The following is a 17,558-nucleotide window of genomic DNA, read 5'->3' as shown; positions in this document are numbered from 1 at the left end:
CAACCCTGTGATTAACAGATTTGCGGACTATGATGCCTGTGCCTCCCTGAGCACGTACACCTATCAGGGGTGGAGACCTGTGAAATGAATAATTAAAACCCACATTGGGTGTGTGCTCTCCCACCTTTGTCTCTTGTAGACACATCGCAGATAAATCATGTTCCCTAAACAGAACCCCGAACTTGCTCTCTATTTGGTATAAATCCACAGATGTTCCATTGCATGAGAGCCATTATTTAGAGGAAGGGATCTTAAAATTCCCTACTAATTTAGGAATCTGGTGTCCTGGTGAGAGAGATCTTATCAGTTTTACCAGTACTATTTGACCTAGATCTAGGTGTTACAGATCTTTTAGAAGATGGGCTTTCACTTGCCCTTTCAGTTTTACTTTTGTTCTTTCTACGATTGCTGAGTGACCGTGAATGAGGCGAAGAGGGAGAAAGGGCGCCCTCTTCTGATGAATAAAGAGGGCCTCATCTACTCACTGTCATCTCCACGGTGCAACTGTAATGTCAAGATCAGGTGAGGGCTCAATGTCAGGCAATGTCCCCTGACAGAGAAAAGTCCGTCAACAAATTGAGACCTGGCTTGAACCCTTGAAACAACAGGGTCCCCTGGCTTGACCAGTGTCTCTACAACATGAGGAGCCCCGCCAGAGGGGCCATGAGAAGCCCCCCACCCCACTAGGGGGGCCGTGGGGAGACACCAGAGGGGGCGTGGGAAACCCCACCAGGGGGGCACGGGGGAGCCCCAACAGGGGGGGCACGGGGAGCCCACCAGAGAGGGCATGGGAAACCCCATTAGGGGACCCCCGGGGAGACACCACCTGAAGGGGCACCAGAAGTAGCAATATCCGGCTGTTGTGCCTTCAAGGCATCTGAATAAGTTTTCTTTCCCAACAGCTTCTTGGCCTGTCCCACACTGATGTGTTCAGCGATAGATTTAAGTAATGCCTCTTGTTCTTTTTAAATTCACTGCATTTCTTATCTCGGGCTCGATGGTCACCCTTACAGTTCACACAAATTAACCGGTTCAGAACATTCCTCATGCTCAGGCTTGCCACACGATTCACAAAGTTTATTTCTGGTGCAAACATTTGAGGAGTGTCCAAAGCCAAAACATTTAAAGCACTGGAGCACTCTCGGTCTAAAGGAGGCAACTTTCATAATTTCATTGTCAAGAACAATTTCAGATGGCAAAAAGGACTTACAGATGTTAAGATAATCATAGACGAGCGGGCACCTTGAAAACCTTCCAAACCACGTCTGGACACATCTCCAAAATTTCCTCTTCGTCCATTTCATGTAAATCTTCATTGAAGATGACACCCTTTGCATAACTAAAATTATAGTGAGGTTTTTACCTCTTTTATCATACCTTCAGGATTAAGCTTTAAATTTAGGAGCATTACTGATTGAACATTGGTCTTGGCATGAACTAAAAAACTATTACGCCCAAAGCGAGTTACTTCTGGGCTCCCAACATTGCCGATCTTCTGGCTTACCAAACCTTTTCACCTTGAAGAGGTTGCCTCTCTCACCAGTGTTTGTAATAATCAACCACTTGCTGGGTCTGGTGATCTGGAAGTTTTTACTTATTTTACTTGAATCTTTAGTTTCAGTTGGTGGTCTATATATCTCAAGATGCCTAGGGACCTCTTCCGCCTCTACAAGTCCACACTCATAGAGTCTGACCTAAACTCTCTGTAGGCTCTGTGAGCTTCCGATTCGTTGTTGAAAAATATCCAAAATTCAAAACAACCATAATTTTTGCCAGTCTATTCCGTAATTCTTTTACGTTTGCCAAATTTACAAAATTCATTAAATAAGGTATCATAATTCCAGTCTAAAGGGACTGGTTTTACATACAAAATGTTTGTAACAAGGAGCTCACTTGAAAAAGGCTCCAAAGTCACAATAGAGGAATTACCAAAATTTTCCTTGTCCTTATCCTTGCCCAAGTCGTCAACAGAAGGTTTTGGTGTCTCCATAAGACGTACAATTGATGATTCGTCCAGGTAGCCCCCCACCACCATGGAGCCACATTTAGAGGACAGTGTTATCCCATACAGGGCTGCCCTAGGGGTACCACCCAGATATACACCCCCACCCTCAGTGCTTAAGGCGTCATGATGTCCGTCGAGATCAGACCCAGCACTAAGAGCATGGTTTGACATATAAAACTTTCCCCTCGCTCGACCACGTTAGGTACTCGAGTTCTACGGGTGAGGTGGGGCATGCCAACCATCCTCACCCTCCACCAAATCCATTGAGAAAGTCCAAATCATGTCCAAAAACCAATCCAGTCATAAACATAAAATCCGTGCCTTATAGAGGGAGGAAGCAGAAGGATGAAAAGTTTTAGTAAAAGGAAAAGGGCTGATTTATTTAGTTGGATCAACAGCTGGGCACCAAGGCCCAGCAAGAAAGTAGTTTCCCACAGGCATCAGGGCCCAGCTGCTGAACCCTAAGCCCCCCATCCTCGGCAAGGCTTCAGCATCTGGGGGGAATATTGTGCTAGACACTTCCAATTTGTTGCAATGAAGGTAAATGATTGAATATTACTAGAATATGAAGTTTTAGCTTACAATTGCGCTTTTTCGACCATTTCGGTAGAGTCATAGTTGACCGAAGGTTGAAATTTTGGCACATCATTATTTATATGAAAATATTTCAAAACTGATAAAAGCTACCTTACCATGAGTTGTTTTTTTGTTGTATTCTACATGAAATTCCGTACATTTTCATATATAATACTCCATGTAACGGCTAATATAAAATGTTGCAAAATTATGTCAAAGTCACGAAATAATTTCTGAAATGTGTCGCTGATACTTTTTAGTGCGAGAAGAAAGAAATTCGCGCTTGCTCACCTGGGTAATAATTGTAAACAACACAACGCCTTGATCTGTGAGCTCCCAGCATCCCCCAAGGAGCATGATTCAAAAGTTTTCGCCTAGTAGGCCTATAAACTATTTTTCGCATTGGAATTTTATAAAACCTTTTTTATATCAACGTACCATACGTCCAATCGGCACCCAAACAGACAATTTATATTGATGTTTAATACGTCCAATCAGCTTTAAAGGGTTTAAAAAACCCAAAAACCAGAAGTCTGACTCTATGATATTCATATATGTCTATATTCGGAAGTACTGGTCAGTTTATTTTGTAGAATTCTGGTATTCAGAAAACTGATCAAAGGTGGCAAACTCCCCCCCAGTTGGTTAATAGTACTTACCCTCCCACCAAGAGTAAGTCTATCCTAATGTTAAGACCAAAGGTTTGTTTCGTTATGAACAAATAAATTTTTTTTAACTAATTTGTGTTTTTCATAACTTACAAACCTGAGGTCTTAACATACACAAAGGCCCACCTCTAACCACCCCTCTATCAACAAACCTGGTTGGAAGAATAACTAACGGGGGGGTCACGAGTTAATGAGGGGTATGTGGGTGTCTCCACATATCTCGTGACCAAGCACAGATGCCAATAGTCCCTTGCGTACACAATTATTGTAAATTTACCAGTTTCCAGTTTCCAGGTGGCGCTGAATATTTATCCTAATGTTAAGACCTCAGGTTTGTAAGTTATGATAAATACAAATTAGTTAAAAATTTGTCATATTTACGAAGTAATTTCTTTGAAAATAACTGAGCTAGGGCTCTTAAAAAAAATAAAAAAAAATAAAAAAAATTTCTAGCGATAATTCTCACCATACACTGGGCAGAGTGGCTCTGTTTCTTATCCCTCTTTTCTATCAGTTTTTTCACCAACTGGACTTATTTGTTTTTTCATTGTTTTATATATCAATATTTAGAGAATTGTGTTGGCTTTCTCATAAAAAATAATTCATTTGCCTAACTGTTATAGCTTTAGAGCTACTAACGATAATGTTGACAACAGTAACATTTTTTCGTTTCGATCAACTTATAACGTCAAAATGAAGCTGTTGCCGTTACCCAAGCCATTTTTCTTGACTTTTTTTTTTATTTAGAGGGCTGGGACTCTTATTCTGACTATTCCACCATAAAATATAAACATTTAGAAAAAAGGACAGCAAAATGAATGTTGTTGGCATAAAATTTTCTATTTTTGCTGAACTTTTCAAAATAATTCTTTTTTCGCACTGTCGAGCCTTGGGTCTCAGGTAGGCTCAGTGCTCAAACTATACAGATAGGAAAGTTAAGTGAAGTGATAATTTTTAAAATATCTTTCAAGGAGAGAGAGAGAGAGAGAGAGAGAGAGAGAGAGAGAGAGAGAGAGAGAGAGAGAGAGAGAGAGAGAGAGAGAGAGAAGCACTTGTGGATTTGTGAAGGGAAAATATGGGAGAGAGAGCAGTGGGTCGGTGTACAGATCCCTGGGAAACCTGGTGATATTATCGGCCTGCCAAGATTGTTTCACTGTACAGTACATAGATAGAATCTGAAGGACCATGGTATTAAAGTTATCTAAGAAATTCATACCCTAGTCTTGATTTCTTTCAACAGTTGTGCTAACATTCAAAGGTTGTAAAAAATATGGGGAAAATTTCAACATATGGGCTACAGTCACTCTTTCCTCTCTTTATATAGTCTCTACTTTCAAATCTATTTTCTTCACAAATCATTCACAAAATCATCTGTGCAAAGTCAAAAATACTCAATGCCACAAATAACTCTTATGTGTACTGCAAAGCCAGTGAAAGTTTTACAGTCGCAAAAATGCTGTATTGGAGATCATTCAGTCTCGCGACAGTGTTAGCTGTTTTGTCACTGTAGGCTAACTTTGAACTGCTTTGTAATGGGAGTATAACCAGAAAATCTTTAACATTGATAAAGATTTCTTTTGAATGACAGTTGCTTTGTAAACGCTATTAGCTTTCGATCCATGTCAGCGTCATCAAAACCATCATCTAGTGACTTGTGCTTTCCCGCCTGAAGTACTCATGCTCTTCTCATCATAGACTACTCTTGCGAATTTAATTAGATTTGCTGAACCTCCTTGGCCGTCACAACATTGACTGCCATTGATGCCAGCTAACTTTAAATGCTTTGAAATACAAACATTTATACACTTATAGAATCTAAAATAATGACCATCGCTGCTTATGATGTGATAAAAATCCTGTTCATAGAGGAAAATGAAGAAATATTTTTGTCGTGATACAGAGTAAACACAACCAGATAGTCCCCACTCTATCTAACAAATCTTCTCTATGAACGAATCCATCTGAGAAATTCCAGTTACTTCAGACATGCATGGTGTGTTTGAGTATCTGAAAGTTTTGGTTTTGAAGATTTAATATATATGATATAATTTGCATTATATTTTTCTATTCTAGAGTAATTTTACTGATGTGTTTTCTGTCAAATAAATTTGAAATTCGATGAACAAAAGCTAGAAAACTGTATCTTCTCGTTTCTTGCTAATAGTACCTAACAAAGACAGTTTTTGAGGAGTGTCTGTGTAACCTGTTGAAACAATAAGTTCAACAGTTCTTTCATGTATTAATTTATAGAACAATAATGATAAAAAAAAAAGTAAACATAAGCACTACATGGTAGTGTGTAATGTAATGTTCATTTGTCTGCTGATTATTTACAGAACCAGTAGCAACCGTTTTGCTCCACATAACTAACTAATTAAAATTTCATCCAAATCTTTGTGTATGTGCATGTGTAGGGTTTGTTAAAAGAAATCACAACAATTTTGTGTTTGGTATGGCATACAAAACACATCAGGGACATTTGCACCACTTTCATCTCTTGCAAAAAGGTTCATTTTCAACTTACCTGTGTGAGATACACAAAATCTGGAAACTTGTAACTGTGAATATGTATGACATGCATATATATTAATTTATGAAAAAAATTTTGTTCTAATTATATATATATATATATATATATATATATATATATATTATATATATATTTATATATATATATATGTATGTATGTATGTAATTTTAATTTTAATATATTATAAGCGGTTGTTAAGAGACTGATTTTAATGTGATTTTCCTTAAGACCCAGCAGATAAGAATGCAGTCATTGATGAAATGGAGTTTCAAAAAAGTATTAGTTCAGATACTCAGGTCATCAAAAAAAGTTTTGCCACAGTGTCCCAAGAAGATCTCTTTTAATGTCAATTGCTCGTCTCTTGGACGAACACTTTCATTACCCTACTCCAACATTTACAGCCCATCAGTAAGTACAACTGTAAACATAACTTTTCTATTCATGTTTTTATTTTTTAACCTTTCAGTACTAAGGAACTTTTGTATGTGTATGTTTCATGCAAACTCAGTTCATGTATTACATGAAATCAAGGCAAATCTTTCCTTAGTAGAGAAAAAGATTGTGTGTACTCTTTGTACCTTTTCTCAATGGAAGTGGACTTTCCCGCTAATGGATTTCTTGCAATTTCATTTATAATTTGATTCTCCCCCTTTTTGTTTTTTCACTGGATGCCTAAACCATCTCAGTTCTTGTCATTACAATTTATGTATAGTCTCTGAAACCAACATTGGTAATTTTCCAATTTGTATTTATGTTACAGAGGAAGCAACTGTTTAATCTTTGCCTTTCTGTCATAAGCATTTTATATGTATGTGGTAGATACCAGTCCCTTTTACCATATACAGTTAGCAGTCCATAGCACTGCATGCACTCACTCATACACCATTCCCACTAATTGTATGATCACTTTACAGATTGCACCTTCCCCTTTGGTATTAGTATTCACCATACTCTTGGTTTTGTATTTGTGTTAAATTTCAATCCTTTCTTTTTTTATTTCACATTTTATTGAAACTTTTCTAAGACACCTCTTTCTTTGAATTTGCTGTTTAACCCCAGGTTACCTTCAGAGTTTGTATCTCTGCCTCTTCCGAGACTAAACCAGGAACTATTGGTTCAAGGCCATCATCACTTTGGTAGAGGTAACAGGAAACTCTAGTAATCTAACTGAGCAACACTTGATGAAAGTCTCAGTAAATGCCGCATGGAAGTTAGGTATTTTTGTTAAGTCTCATTTATATATTTATAACAAATAAAATAAATGCAACCTGTTTTAGGTTATTTGTGCTTGCTTAACTAGAATACTGTTCTCTGGTGGATATCTTCTGCCAAATTTATCTATTGACAATAGAGTTGTTCATGGTGGTAGTTTTCAGTTTCCTAATAGTAGCAGTTGTGACTTTGACCATCAACGGTGGTCTTGTTTGTCCCTATATCATAAGTTGTATTTCAACTGAGATCTTTCACATTCACAATTGATCCCTGATTCCGTTTACCTGCCGAGAGCAACTACATTCGGTAAACAACAACACCAACATGACGTTTTAAATGTGCCTCGCTCTTGAACTTATCAGTTCCAGAGGTCCTTTACACCTCACACTGTTGACTGTGGAAGAGCCTCCATGCGGGAGTAATTTATTTTCTCTCCTTTTTTTTTACCACACAAGTGGGATCTTACTTTATTTTCTCTTTTTACCAAAGTGGGATGTCATCTTTACCTTCTTTTACTTCTTATTAATGAACACCATATCCTTTGGATGCTTGAATTTAACCATCATTTCTGAAACTTTGCACAGTATAGTCCTTCCAGACTAAATAGTGTGTTTGATAAGGCACTGTAAAATTATCAGTTTAGTTCGTACTGCCCCAAACTATTTATCCTCCTTGCTAGCATAAGATGCATTACTTATGGCCACTTAAGAGGACTGATGCATTGATGCATATGGCATTTTTTTAAATAAATGGCTATGTACTTATTTTCAACTTTGAGGAAAGTTCCCTTAAGTAATAGAAATTAAATTTTTAATGAACTGTAAACAGTGGGGTCAGACAAACTTTAAATATCTATGTGACACTAAAGAAACCTAAACTTTGGAATTCCATTTCTTTTTCAGGGTATGGCAATCGATGGTGAAGCTTCACTTATTACAAAGAGAATCATTTGAAGTTAATAAAATGGTAGATTATGAGAGGGATCTTGGTGAAGTTTGGCAGAATCATCCCAGCCCGTTTGGTTGCATATAACCTCCTAGCATTGCCAGTACCTAACTGGAAACTGGTAGGTACAAAAGAGTCTATAAATAATTTGTTTATGAAGTGACCTATACTTTTTACCATTATAAATGCTGTACAGTTGACCGCCTGGATTCACAGATTCAGCAATTCACGGAATTTTCTGTGGAACCTATCAAAAAATTATTTGCAGGTAAACTCACCCATTTGCAGGTTTTTTCATGCAACATATCTATAAATCATTTGCAGGAACTCTCCTATTCACAGATATTTTTATTTTTCATAGAGCAATACGTATTTGCATTTTCATAATTACTACATATATACTGCACACAGTGCCTCAGTGGTGTGACCGGTATGGTCTTGACCTGCCACCTTGGTGGCCACGAGTTTGATTTCTCGGCCATTCCATTGAGGGGTAGAGATGTGTATTTCTGGTGATAGAGTTCACTCTCGGATGGTTTCGGAAGTACACGTAAAGCCATTGTCCCCGTTGCTGAATACCCACTGGTTCCATGCAACGTAAAAAACACCATACAAACAAACATATTTACTGCATAACAACATTTTATTTTAAAATAATAATGTACTACACTCATATAATACAGGCAGTCGAGCGACAACGATAACTTACTTTCTGGGCTCAGCTCGTGTCGCTGCGCGAAATATCCTTTAATCTATTATTTCTAGGGTAAATGTACCAACACATACCAGAGAATAATAATAAATAAAGAAAAAGGTCAGTACAACTGACTCGCTCACCCTTCAAGAGGGTGTCGGTATGAACACTATGGCGAGTGAGACCACTACCACGAGCCGAATGCCAATAGAAATCTCCCACTACAAAATCCCCACAAGAGGAGAGCCGACCCACAGAGTGGGCAGCAACTACTACTACTCCATCCATGCTGCCGACTGCTGCGCCTCTGGTGGCCATCCTTTTAAGTTAGCGCACACGATACACACGTGCCCTTTTTATTCTGTGTTTTTTGTGCCCTTTTCTTTGGATTTATTTATCATGGAGCGTGCAGCCATCGCAGCAGCTAAGTTAAGTACTCAGTGTTTATGGCTAATTGGTTTTTTCCGGCCTGAGCCCGTATTTGCCGTTTTTTAGGTATAAATACGAACTCTAGGTCGGAAGCATGGCAGCATGGTTCTGCCTCGTGGTGGGTTCGTTCTTGGTCTCCCATACCCAGAACATCCCCTTACTTACTTTAGTACGCTCTATTTTATTCATCCGATTTGGTTTTAGGGTACAGTCTACACGGTTTTTATCATGCATGCATGTTTTACCTTATGTAGGCTCCTTCTATCCAGACCCTAGCCACGGCTCTTAGTACGGCCCCGGTCTAGCTTTGAGTGTAGACTTTCCTTCGGGTTAGTCGTACACTCCTGGATTTTTTCTCCTCACTATTTTGTTTTCTTTCTTTATGTTTAATTCATTTAACCGGATCCATACATAGTTATATTATATTATATTATGTTTAGGTTAGTGTAGGCGTCTGGCTTCATTTAGCCTAGGTTATGGCCCATAGGGCCTATATGCTACCGCTCTTCAGTTCGGTTGCTTCCCGATAGCATCTCTCTGATCAGCCGGTTGTGTTTTCAGGCCTTATTGTTTCATTATTTTGTACTTAACCCACCGCCCCGTGGTCACTACGTGATCACGGAGCAGCCAGACGCCTGTCCAGTCATCTTCCCCCCTCCCGCTCTTCCATAGAGTCGGGGGTGGGTTGGTCTACCCATGCTCGCTCCGCATACCCGAGCCTGCCTCCCTCTCCCCCCAGGCGGAGGGAGTAGAGGGACGGGACAGACCCAGACTGGACTCGACCTCTCCAGCTTCTCGGTTCGGGCCGGATGGTAAGGGGGGGGGTGGGGGACTGGCCTTTTCCCCCCTCCGTCGCTACCCCGTCGCTCCTCCGTTGCTAGCCCGAGTCTGTAGTCCCTCTCGCCCTTTCCCACCTTACTGGGGCTCCTCTACTACCGGAGCCCTGGCATCCAGCGGAAAGGTGCTAGTCCACCCAGCAGGGTGGACCGGGTACATACAGTTGGTCTCTTCTAACCACTCCGTCTCGCTGAGTCACGACACTCCGCTACGCACTGGACTTAGTCCGGTACGTTCGAATTTTATAGGTTTAAGATCTGTTATGTTAAACTAGTAAGTTTATCTTAAGCTACCTTAAACCATCCCCCCTCCCTTACCTGTCTCACCGGATCTCTCCGGGGTTATAGCCTATTCAGGCGTTAAGGGAGGGGTTATGCCAAAATTTTTTCCGAGCTCCGGCATGCAACGGAGTTCTTCTGTCCTTTAGCCTGTAAGTGATAGCCTTTAAGATACTCATGTGTCTTTTCACTTACAGACCACCAACTGTGAGCATCCGGGATGCGCCGCCACACTTCAAGACCCATGTGGACATGAAGTTTGCCGGTCCCATGCTCCATGCGCGACGCTGCACGGGGACATCCAGTCGGGTATCACGAGACATGCACATCTGTTATGATCTGGTGAGCCAGCTCTTTAGACGGGTAAGTATTCCAACTCCGTTAACTAGACCTCTTTTTGTTATAGTTCTTAAGTTTTTTGACTTTAAATCTTCCAAACTTAAGATAAAATTCATGGGGTTTTGGCAGCCCCTATAATTTTAAGTTAAGCTTTTAATTTACTTTTAGTTTTAAGTTTAACCTTAAAATCTAATCGATACCCTCTCTTCCAGGCTCCGGCTGTGAGGGATACCGCACTGGCAACCCTGCGGGCCTGGGTCGGCGGTTTTGGGAAGAACGCCGCCAAGGGTATGCCCTACATTCTTGAAAAGAAGTTGGCGGTACTGATCTTTCCCGGAGGCAAGGCAACAGGCTACGTCGACCCAGCAGAGGCGGCCCCGACTATCGCTTTCATTCAGCAACAGCTGGCTGCCTCGTTGACGGATCAAGGCCAGGACATCTCCTCAGAAGTCGCGACGTTGGACATTAATATTGAACCTATGGTAGGTGTAGACGACCCTGTTGGTCCGAGGTAGGTACGTTGGACGCCCAAGGGATGCCCTTGGTGCCACTGGATCTTCTAACCCTGCAACCTCTCCATCCTTCCAAGGCTTTACAGGTGCAGAATTATTATACTTCTCCTGATGCTTCTGTTAGACCCAAGGTCAAAGGTCAAGCAGTAAAACCTTGACGAAGACGTCGACGTCGTCGTCGTCTAAAAAGACGGCGTCGGCGTCATCTTCTTCTCGTAAGTCTCCGGCTAGAAATCCCGGAGCGAGAGATCTAAAACTTCTGGGTCCGGCTCTAAGTCCTCTAGGAGTAGATCCTCCAGGAGAGATCACACACTCCAGCGGAGTCGACAGTTCCACTACCTTTGGTTCCGGTTCGAGCCACCCTTCCACCTCCGCAGCAGCTCCGGCTTTGGATTCCAACGCTGGTCTGTTGCAACAAGTGGGGCGATCTGTGGGTTCTCTGAAAACCAGCATGGAACAAATGATCTCCCCGGTTGGTGCTGATAGGATCACCTCTCAGGACAACATTATAGCCGACTGAGCCAAGCTCCACTAGTCTCTCCCCCACCTTTTCAGCACAGGGGGGAGCTCAATTACCTCCGTATGACTCTCTCCTCCCCGTTCTCAATGACAATCCTTGGAGAGTAGCGTCATACGCCCCCTTCCAAGACGGGCTTATCTCTATCCGGAATGTGGAACTCGGAGGATTGAAGACTTCGAGTTCTACCCGGAAGACCTTCAGCCTCCGTTCATCGGCTACGCCAGGCTCACCGCCTCGGCCATGACTCGGGACGATAAGGTACCGAAAGAGACAGTCCTCTATTCACGAGACCAGGCTCAGAGAGAATGGCTCAGGTGTCTAGAGGACATGGGATTGTTCCAATACAAAAGATTCAACCATTCAAGAGTCCCTTTTACGATCTTTACAATGAGAGTACCCCGCCCCCTTTCTTGACGAAGATCGCTACAACCACCATTCCAGCAGCCCAGAAGGGGGATTCGATGCCTCAGCTGAAAGAAGCAGGACCCTACGTCTCTTTACTTCCCTCAGCCGGTGAGTTGTGGAAGATTTTGCCCAACACCTTTTCAGCAGGCAAACTCAAACCAGAACTGTGCTATGGAGCAGTTTGGTGAGAAGCTACCTAGGCTTCCAGATAGCCTTATTCAGGCGGAATTCGATGCCAAATCGAGATTAGCCAGGTCCATTAATACCATGGCCATGACCGAGGTGGCTACCATTGCCTATGGCTCAGAGCCACTCTTTAAGCTTCTTACCAAGTCCTCTGACTCAAACGGTGCAGTCGGGATATGTTTGAGTTCGCCACGGCTAGGACGAACTGTAGGAAACATGTCCTCCAAGAAGCAACAATTCGGCACGAGCCGAATAAGTTGCTTACATCAAGCATCTGGGGAGCAGACCTCTTCCCAGAGGCGATGGTGAAGGAGGTCCAGGCAGAGGCTACGAGATTGAACCAAAGCCTTAAGACCGTTGGGGTCTTACGGCCAGGAGACGCCAGGATCAAGGGATTAAGGGTAAATCTCAAAGGAAACCCAGACGTTTTCCAGCCCTACCGAGAAGAAACAGCCACGCTTCACTCAGCAGGTTCCAGCTGTCCCGTTGGTGCAAGCAGCCCAACCTTCTACCTCCAAGGCTCCGCGTCAGCAGCCAATCTATGTTATCTCCCCTCAGCCTCAACCCTCCACCTCTTACGCTCTCTCTCCAGCCTACAATCAGGTCTTCGAGGGTCAGTCTTCCCCAGAAGTATGACCGCTCGGGTAAGGGAGGCAGAGGTAAGCGATCCTTTCGTGGGAGAGGATCGGGAGGGCCCTTTAATAGAGGAAAAGCATTTCAGGGGAGGCCAGAGGAGGCTACCAAAACCAATGAGGGGATTTTCAGGTAGGAGGGAGGCTGTTTTCACTTCCGCCACCGGTGGAACGTTCAGCAAGTGGGCGCAGAGCATTGTGTCAAAAGGCCTGGGTTGGAGCTGGATAGCGAACCCACCCCCATCCAGACCTTTCCGCCAACTTCATCCAAAGAATTGACGGAGTATGCGGAGGACTCCTTCAGAAAGGAGCTATAGCGAGATCAACAGGTTAAAATTTCAAGGTCGCTTATTCAGCGTGCCAAAGAAAGGCTCACAAATGAAGGGTAATCTTAGACTTGTCCCGCTTAAACTTAGCCATTCGCTGCGACAAGTTCAAGATGCTCACGATCTCGCAGGTGCGGACCTTACTTCCCCGTGGGGCCGTCACCACCTCTATCGATCTTACAGACGCTTACTATCATATCCCTATTGCAAGACACTTCCGTCCGTATCTGGGCTTCAAGATAGGAGACCAGACATTCTCCTTCAAGGTAGTTCCTTTCGGGCTCAACGTAGCACCCAGGGTGTTCACGAAGTTGGCGGAAGTAGTAGTTCAACACTAAGATCGCAAGGGGTTATGGTAGTAGCGTATCTCGACGATTGGTTGATCTGGGCTCCAACAGTCGAGGAATGCCACGAGCAACACTGAAAGTGATTCAGTTTCCTGGAATATCTAGGCTTCAAGATAAACAGGACCAAGTCAAGACTCACTCCCGAGTCAAACTTTCAGTGGCTGGGCATTCAATGGAATCTATCCTCCCATACTCTGTCGATTCCATCGGCCAAGAGGAAAGAAATAGCGAAGTCAGTCAAGCAATTTCTGAGTCACAAACTTGCGTCAAGAAGAACTCAGGAAAGGATCCTGGGTTCACTCCAGTTTGCGTCAGTGACAAACATCTTGATGAAAGCCAAACTGAAAGACCTAACCAGAAATCTGCGCTCACGAGCAAATGTCAGGTCCAGGGACAAATTATCCTCAGTCCCTCAGATTCTACGGAATCGACTCCGCCATGGGCGAAAGTCAAGAACTTATCGATATCAGTGCCCCTTCAGTTTCCTCCTCCGGGGATTACCATCCACACAGACGCTTCATTAAGCGGTTGGGGAGGATATTCCCAGTTCAAGAAAGTTCAGGGAACTTGGTCACCTCAGTTCCGTCAGTTCCATATAAACGTACTGGAAGCAATGGCAGTGTTCTTGACTCTAAAAGGTTACGTCCGCCAAAGTACTCCCCACATAAAGCTAGTCTTTGGACCAGCGCAGTGGTAGTACATTGTATAAACAGAGGAGGCTCCAAATCATGTCATCTAAATCATGTCATGGTAGCCATCTCTCCCTGGCGGACAAGTTCAGTGGCACCTCTCCTCCACCCATATAGCTGGAGTGAGAAACGTCATAGCAGATGCTCTATCCCGATCAGTACCTCTAGAGTCGGAATGGTCACTGGACAACAGTTCGTTCCAATGGATTCTTCAGAGTTCCAGGTCTACAAGTGGATCTCTTCGCATACCCAAGCGAACCACAAACTCCCATGTTATGTGGCCCCCAACCTGGACCCTCTGGCCTATGCCACGGTCGCCCTGGCCCTAGACTGGAACAACTGGGAGAAGATTTATGTCTTTCCTCCAGTGAATCTCCAGTGAATCTTCTCATGAAGGTACTGAACAAACTCAGGACATTCAAGGGTCAAGTGGCTCTAGTAGCCCCAGACTGGCCGAAGAGCAATTGGTACCCTCTAATTCTGGAACTGGGTCTTCGCCCCTCTTCGGATTCCCAGTCCCCAAGGCTCTCCCAGTCAGTACAAACGAAGACTGTGTTCGCTTCCTCAGGGATTCTCAAAACCCTAACTTTATGGATTTCATGAAGTTGCAGCGAAAAGGGATGCGAATATTGACCCTCAAAATATTCTCTTCCTGGAATCCGATAAAAGGGATTCAACTTTGAGACAGTATGATGCTGCTTGTCAAAAAAGTTAGCAACCTTCCTGAAGAGAATCAGATATTAGAATCATGACAATCAATTCAGCTATATCCTTTTTCAGGTCTTTATTTGGAAAAAAGGCTTAGCAGCTAGCAACCATTACGACAAACAAGTCAGCCTTGAAAAAGATTTTTCAATTTGGTTTCAACATAGACTTGACAGACTCCTACTTCTCGTCTATTCCCAAGGCGTGTGCTAGACTTGAGACCTTCTGTAAGGCCTACGTCAGTATCATGGTTTCTTAAATGATGTCTAAAGCTGGCTTCAGAAACTGATAATGGACACATGTTCTTTCATAATGCTCTTAAGAAAAACTCTATTTTTATTAAGCTTGGCCTCAGGAGCTAGAATTTCAGAACTGTCGGCATTATCCATGGGATCCGGATCATATTCAGTTCCTTCCCACAGGGGAAGTGCTACTTTCTTCGGAACGTAGTTTTATAGCTAAGAATGAAGATCCTTTGATGAGGTGGGAACCATGGAAGGTACTACCCCTTCCACAAGATATATCTCTTTGCCCAGTATCGACCTTACGAGCCTTTCTGTCTAGGACCTCCTCATCCTCATCGGGTTCCTCTCTTTAAGAGAGAAAAAGGTGGAACTTTATCTAGTTAAAGGCATCAGGCAACAAATCCTGTACGTTCATTAAACAAGCCAATCCTGACTCTTCCCGAAAGCACATGATGTCAGGGCAAGTAGCCACCTCATTAACTATTTCCAACACATGAACTTCGATGAGTTGAAAAAATATACTGGATGGAAATCGCCGACAGTATTTAAACGTCATTACATAAAGTCCTTGGAAGCTCTGAAATTTTCAGCAGTGGCGGCGGGTAACATAGTTTTTCCCCCGACTCTGCCTAATCTTTAGTAGAAGATCCAGGTCCTCCTTTCTACCTGTCTCACCCAACAGTTCCGTCTATTCCTGCCTTGTTCATCTACGGTTACCTTGTGTCTTAGCTGCTTTTATGATGATATGGTGGGTGTCCCTTATTTTTTGCTAGGGACACTCACAATCGATTGTATATATTGATCTCTTGGATGTGATCCCCTTATTTTTATGCTAGGGGATACATCTTTTATTTGTAATGTTACTGGTTTTGTATATTAAGTTATATACATTCCTTTATATATTATTATTAGTTGAAGTTTGTTCTGATTCAATTTATTGTCTTAATTGCTCTACAGTTCTTGATATCATATCAATACCAGATACTATTTCCTGATCATATATGCCATGATTACCCCTGTATATAATGTAAATTACCTTAAGTTAAGAAATATTATTAGCATTAAGTCTAATTTAAGCAATATTTCTATTTTTGTATCATTGTGTATATGTATATTTATTAGCAATTAATTATATTTTTTATTTTATTTTATCTTTTATTTGAGACCTCTTTTTTTATTTTGTTGAATTAAATTTACAATCTTGTGCTATTTCTCTGGTACGATTTCGCGCAGCGACACGAGCTGAGCCCAGAAAAGGGATTTTGACGTAAGGAAAAATCTATTTCTGGGCGATTGGCTCGTGTCGCCAGCGAAATCCCACCCTACCCATCCCATCGCTCAAGATTGTCTGCTAACTTCAGGATGGCCACCAGAGGCGCAGCAGTCGGCAGCATGGATGGAGTAGTAGTAGTTGCTGCCCACTCTGTGGGTCGGCTCTCCTCTTGTGGGGATTTTGTAGTGGGAGATTTCTATTGGCATTCGGCTCGTGGCAGTGGTCTCACTCGCCATAGTGTTCATACGACACCCTCTTGGAGGGTGAGCGAGTCAGTTGTACTGACCTTTTTTCTTTATTTATTTATTCTCTGGTATGTGTTAGTACTTTACCCTAGAAATAATAGATTAAAGGATATTTCGCTGGCGACACGAGCCAATCGCCCAGAATAGATTTTTCCTTTTACGTCAAAATCCCTTTTTCGGTGCCAATATCAGCTGATCCTCAGTTTTATCGGTACCAGCAACTGAGGATCGGTGCTGATGACTGAGGATTATTATTACCGATTTTTGGTTATTTGCAATTTTTAGTTATTATCAAGCCATCAGAACGGAACCCCCCGCCCCCCACTGTATACTACAGTTAAGTACATTACATAATATTAATAAGATTAAATAATAATAATAATAAATACGTAATAGTACACACTGGTACTACCTGTAGTAATAATACATATTTTTATACATTCAACTTACCTGTCAGATATATACTTAGGCTATTGACTCCGTCGCGCCGACAGAATTTTTGAATTTCGCGCACACGCTACAGGTAGGTCAGGTGATCCACCGCGCTGCCGCTGGTTGGCAGGAAATAGGAACCATTCCCGTTTTCCAATCAGATTTTTTTGTCGGCCATACTGGTAACATCGTTGTTGGTATCTCCGGCTGGATTTCGTTTTTGAATTTGCAATTGATCTTTGCGTTTTGGACCTTTTGGTGACGTATTTGTTTGGATCGTTGTATTGGCATACGCTATTGTGACCGTTATTTGGATCGTTGTAATTGGCATCGCTATTGTGGACCGTTATTTGGATTTTTTTCTTGATTTTTTCATCATGATGTCTGATTCTGGAACGCTCCTTCTAATATTTTCAGGACCTTCTCCTAGCTTCGGAGATCGCAAGCCTTAAAGAAGCGCTTATGAAAATGGAGCGTAAAATGGCTGCCATGGAAGGTAAGCAAAATATTAGTGCTGTGGAAAGTGAT

The 17,558-nt window shown here is 42.3% G+C and overlaps 1 protein-coding gene across 1 annotated transcript in view; it reads left to right on the top strand.

Moving 5' to 3' along the window:
- The first annotated feature begins 6,075 nt into the window (after window positions 1–6,075).
- LOC135215355 (uncharacterized) overlaps window positions 6,076–17,558 on the top strand; it is a 38,369-nt gene continuing 26,886 nt past the window's right edge. The window contains exons 1-2 of the mRNA XM_064249914.1: window positions 6,076–6,187; window positions 7,894–8,057. Coding sequence (XP_064105984.1) covers window positions 7,965–8,057 — 93 coding nt within the window. The 5' untranslated portion in view covers window positions 6,076–6,187; window positions 7,894–7,964. The remainder of the gene's footprint in view (window positions 6,188–7,893; window positions 8,058–17,558) is intronic.

The sequence above is a fragment of the Macrobrachium nipponense genome, chromosome 5 (assembly GCF_015104395.2).
Source record: "Macrobrachium nipponense isolate FS-2020 chromosome 5, ASM1510439v2, whole genome shotgun sequence".
Classification (NCBI taxonomy): Eukaryota; Metazoa; Arthropoda; class Malacostraca; order Decapoda; family Palaemonidae; genus Macrobrachium; species Macrobrachium nipponense.
The sequence above is the reverse complement of the archived record's forward strand: the minus strand, read 5'-3'. Positions and strand labels throughout refer to the sequence as shown.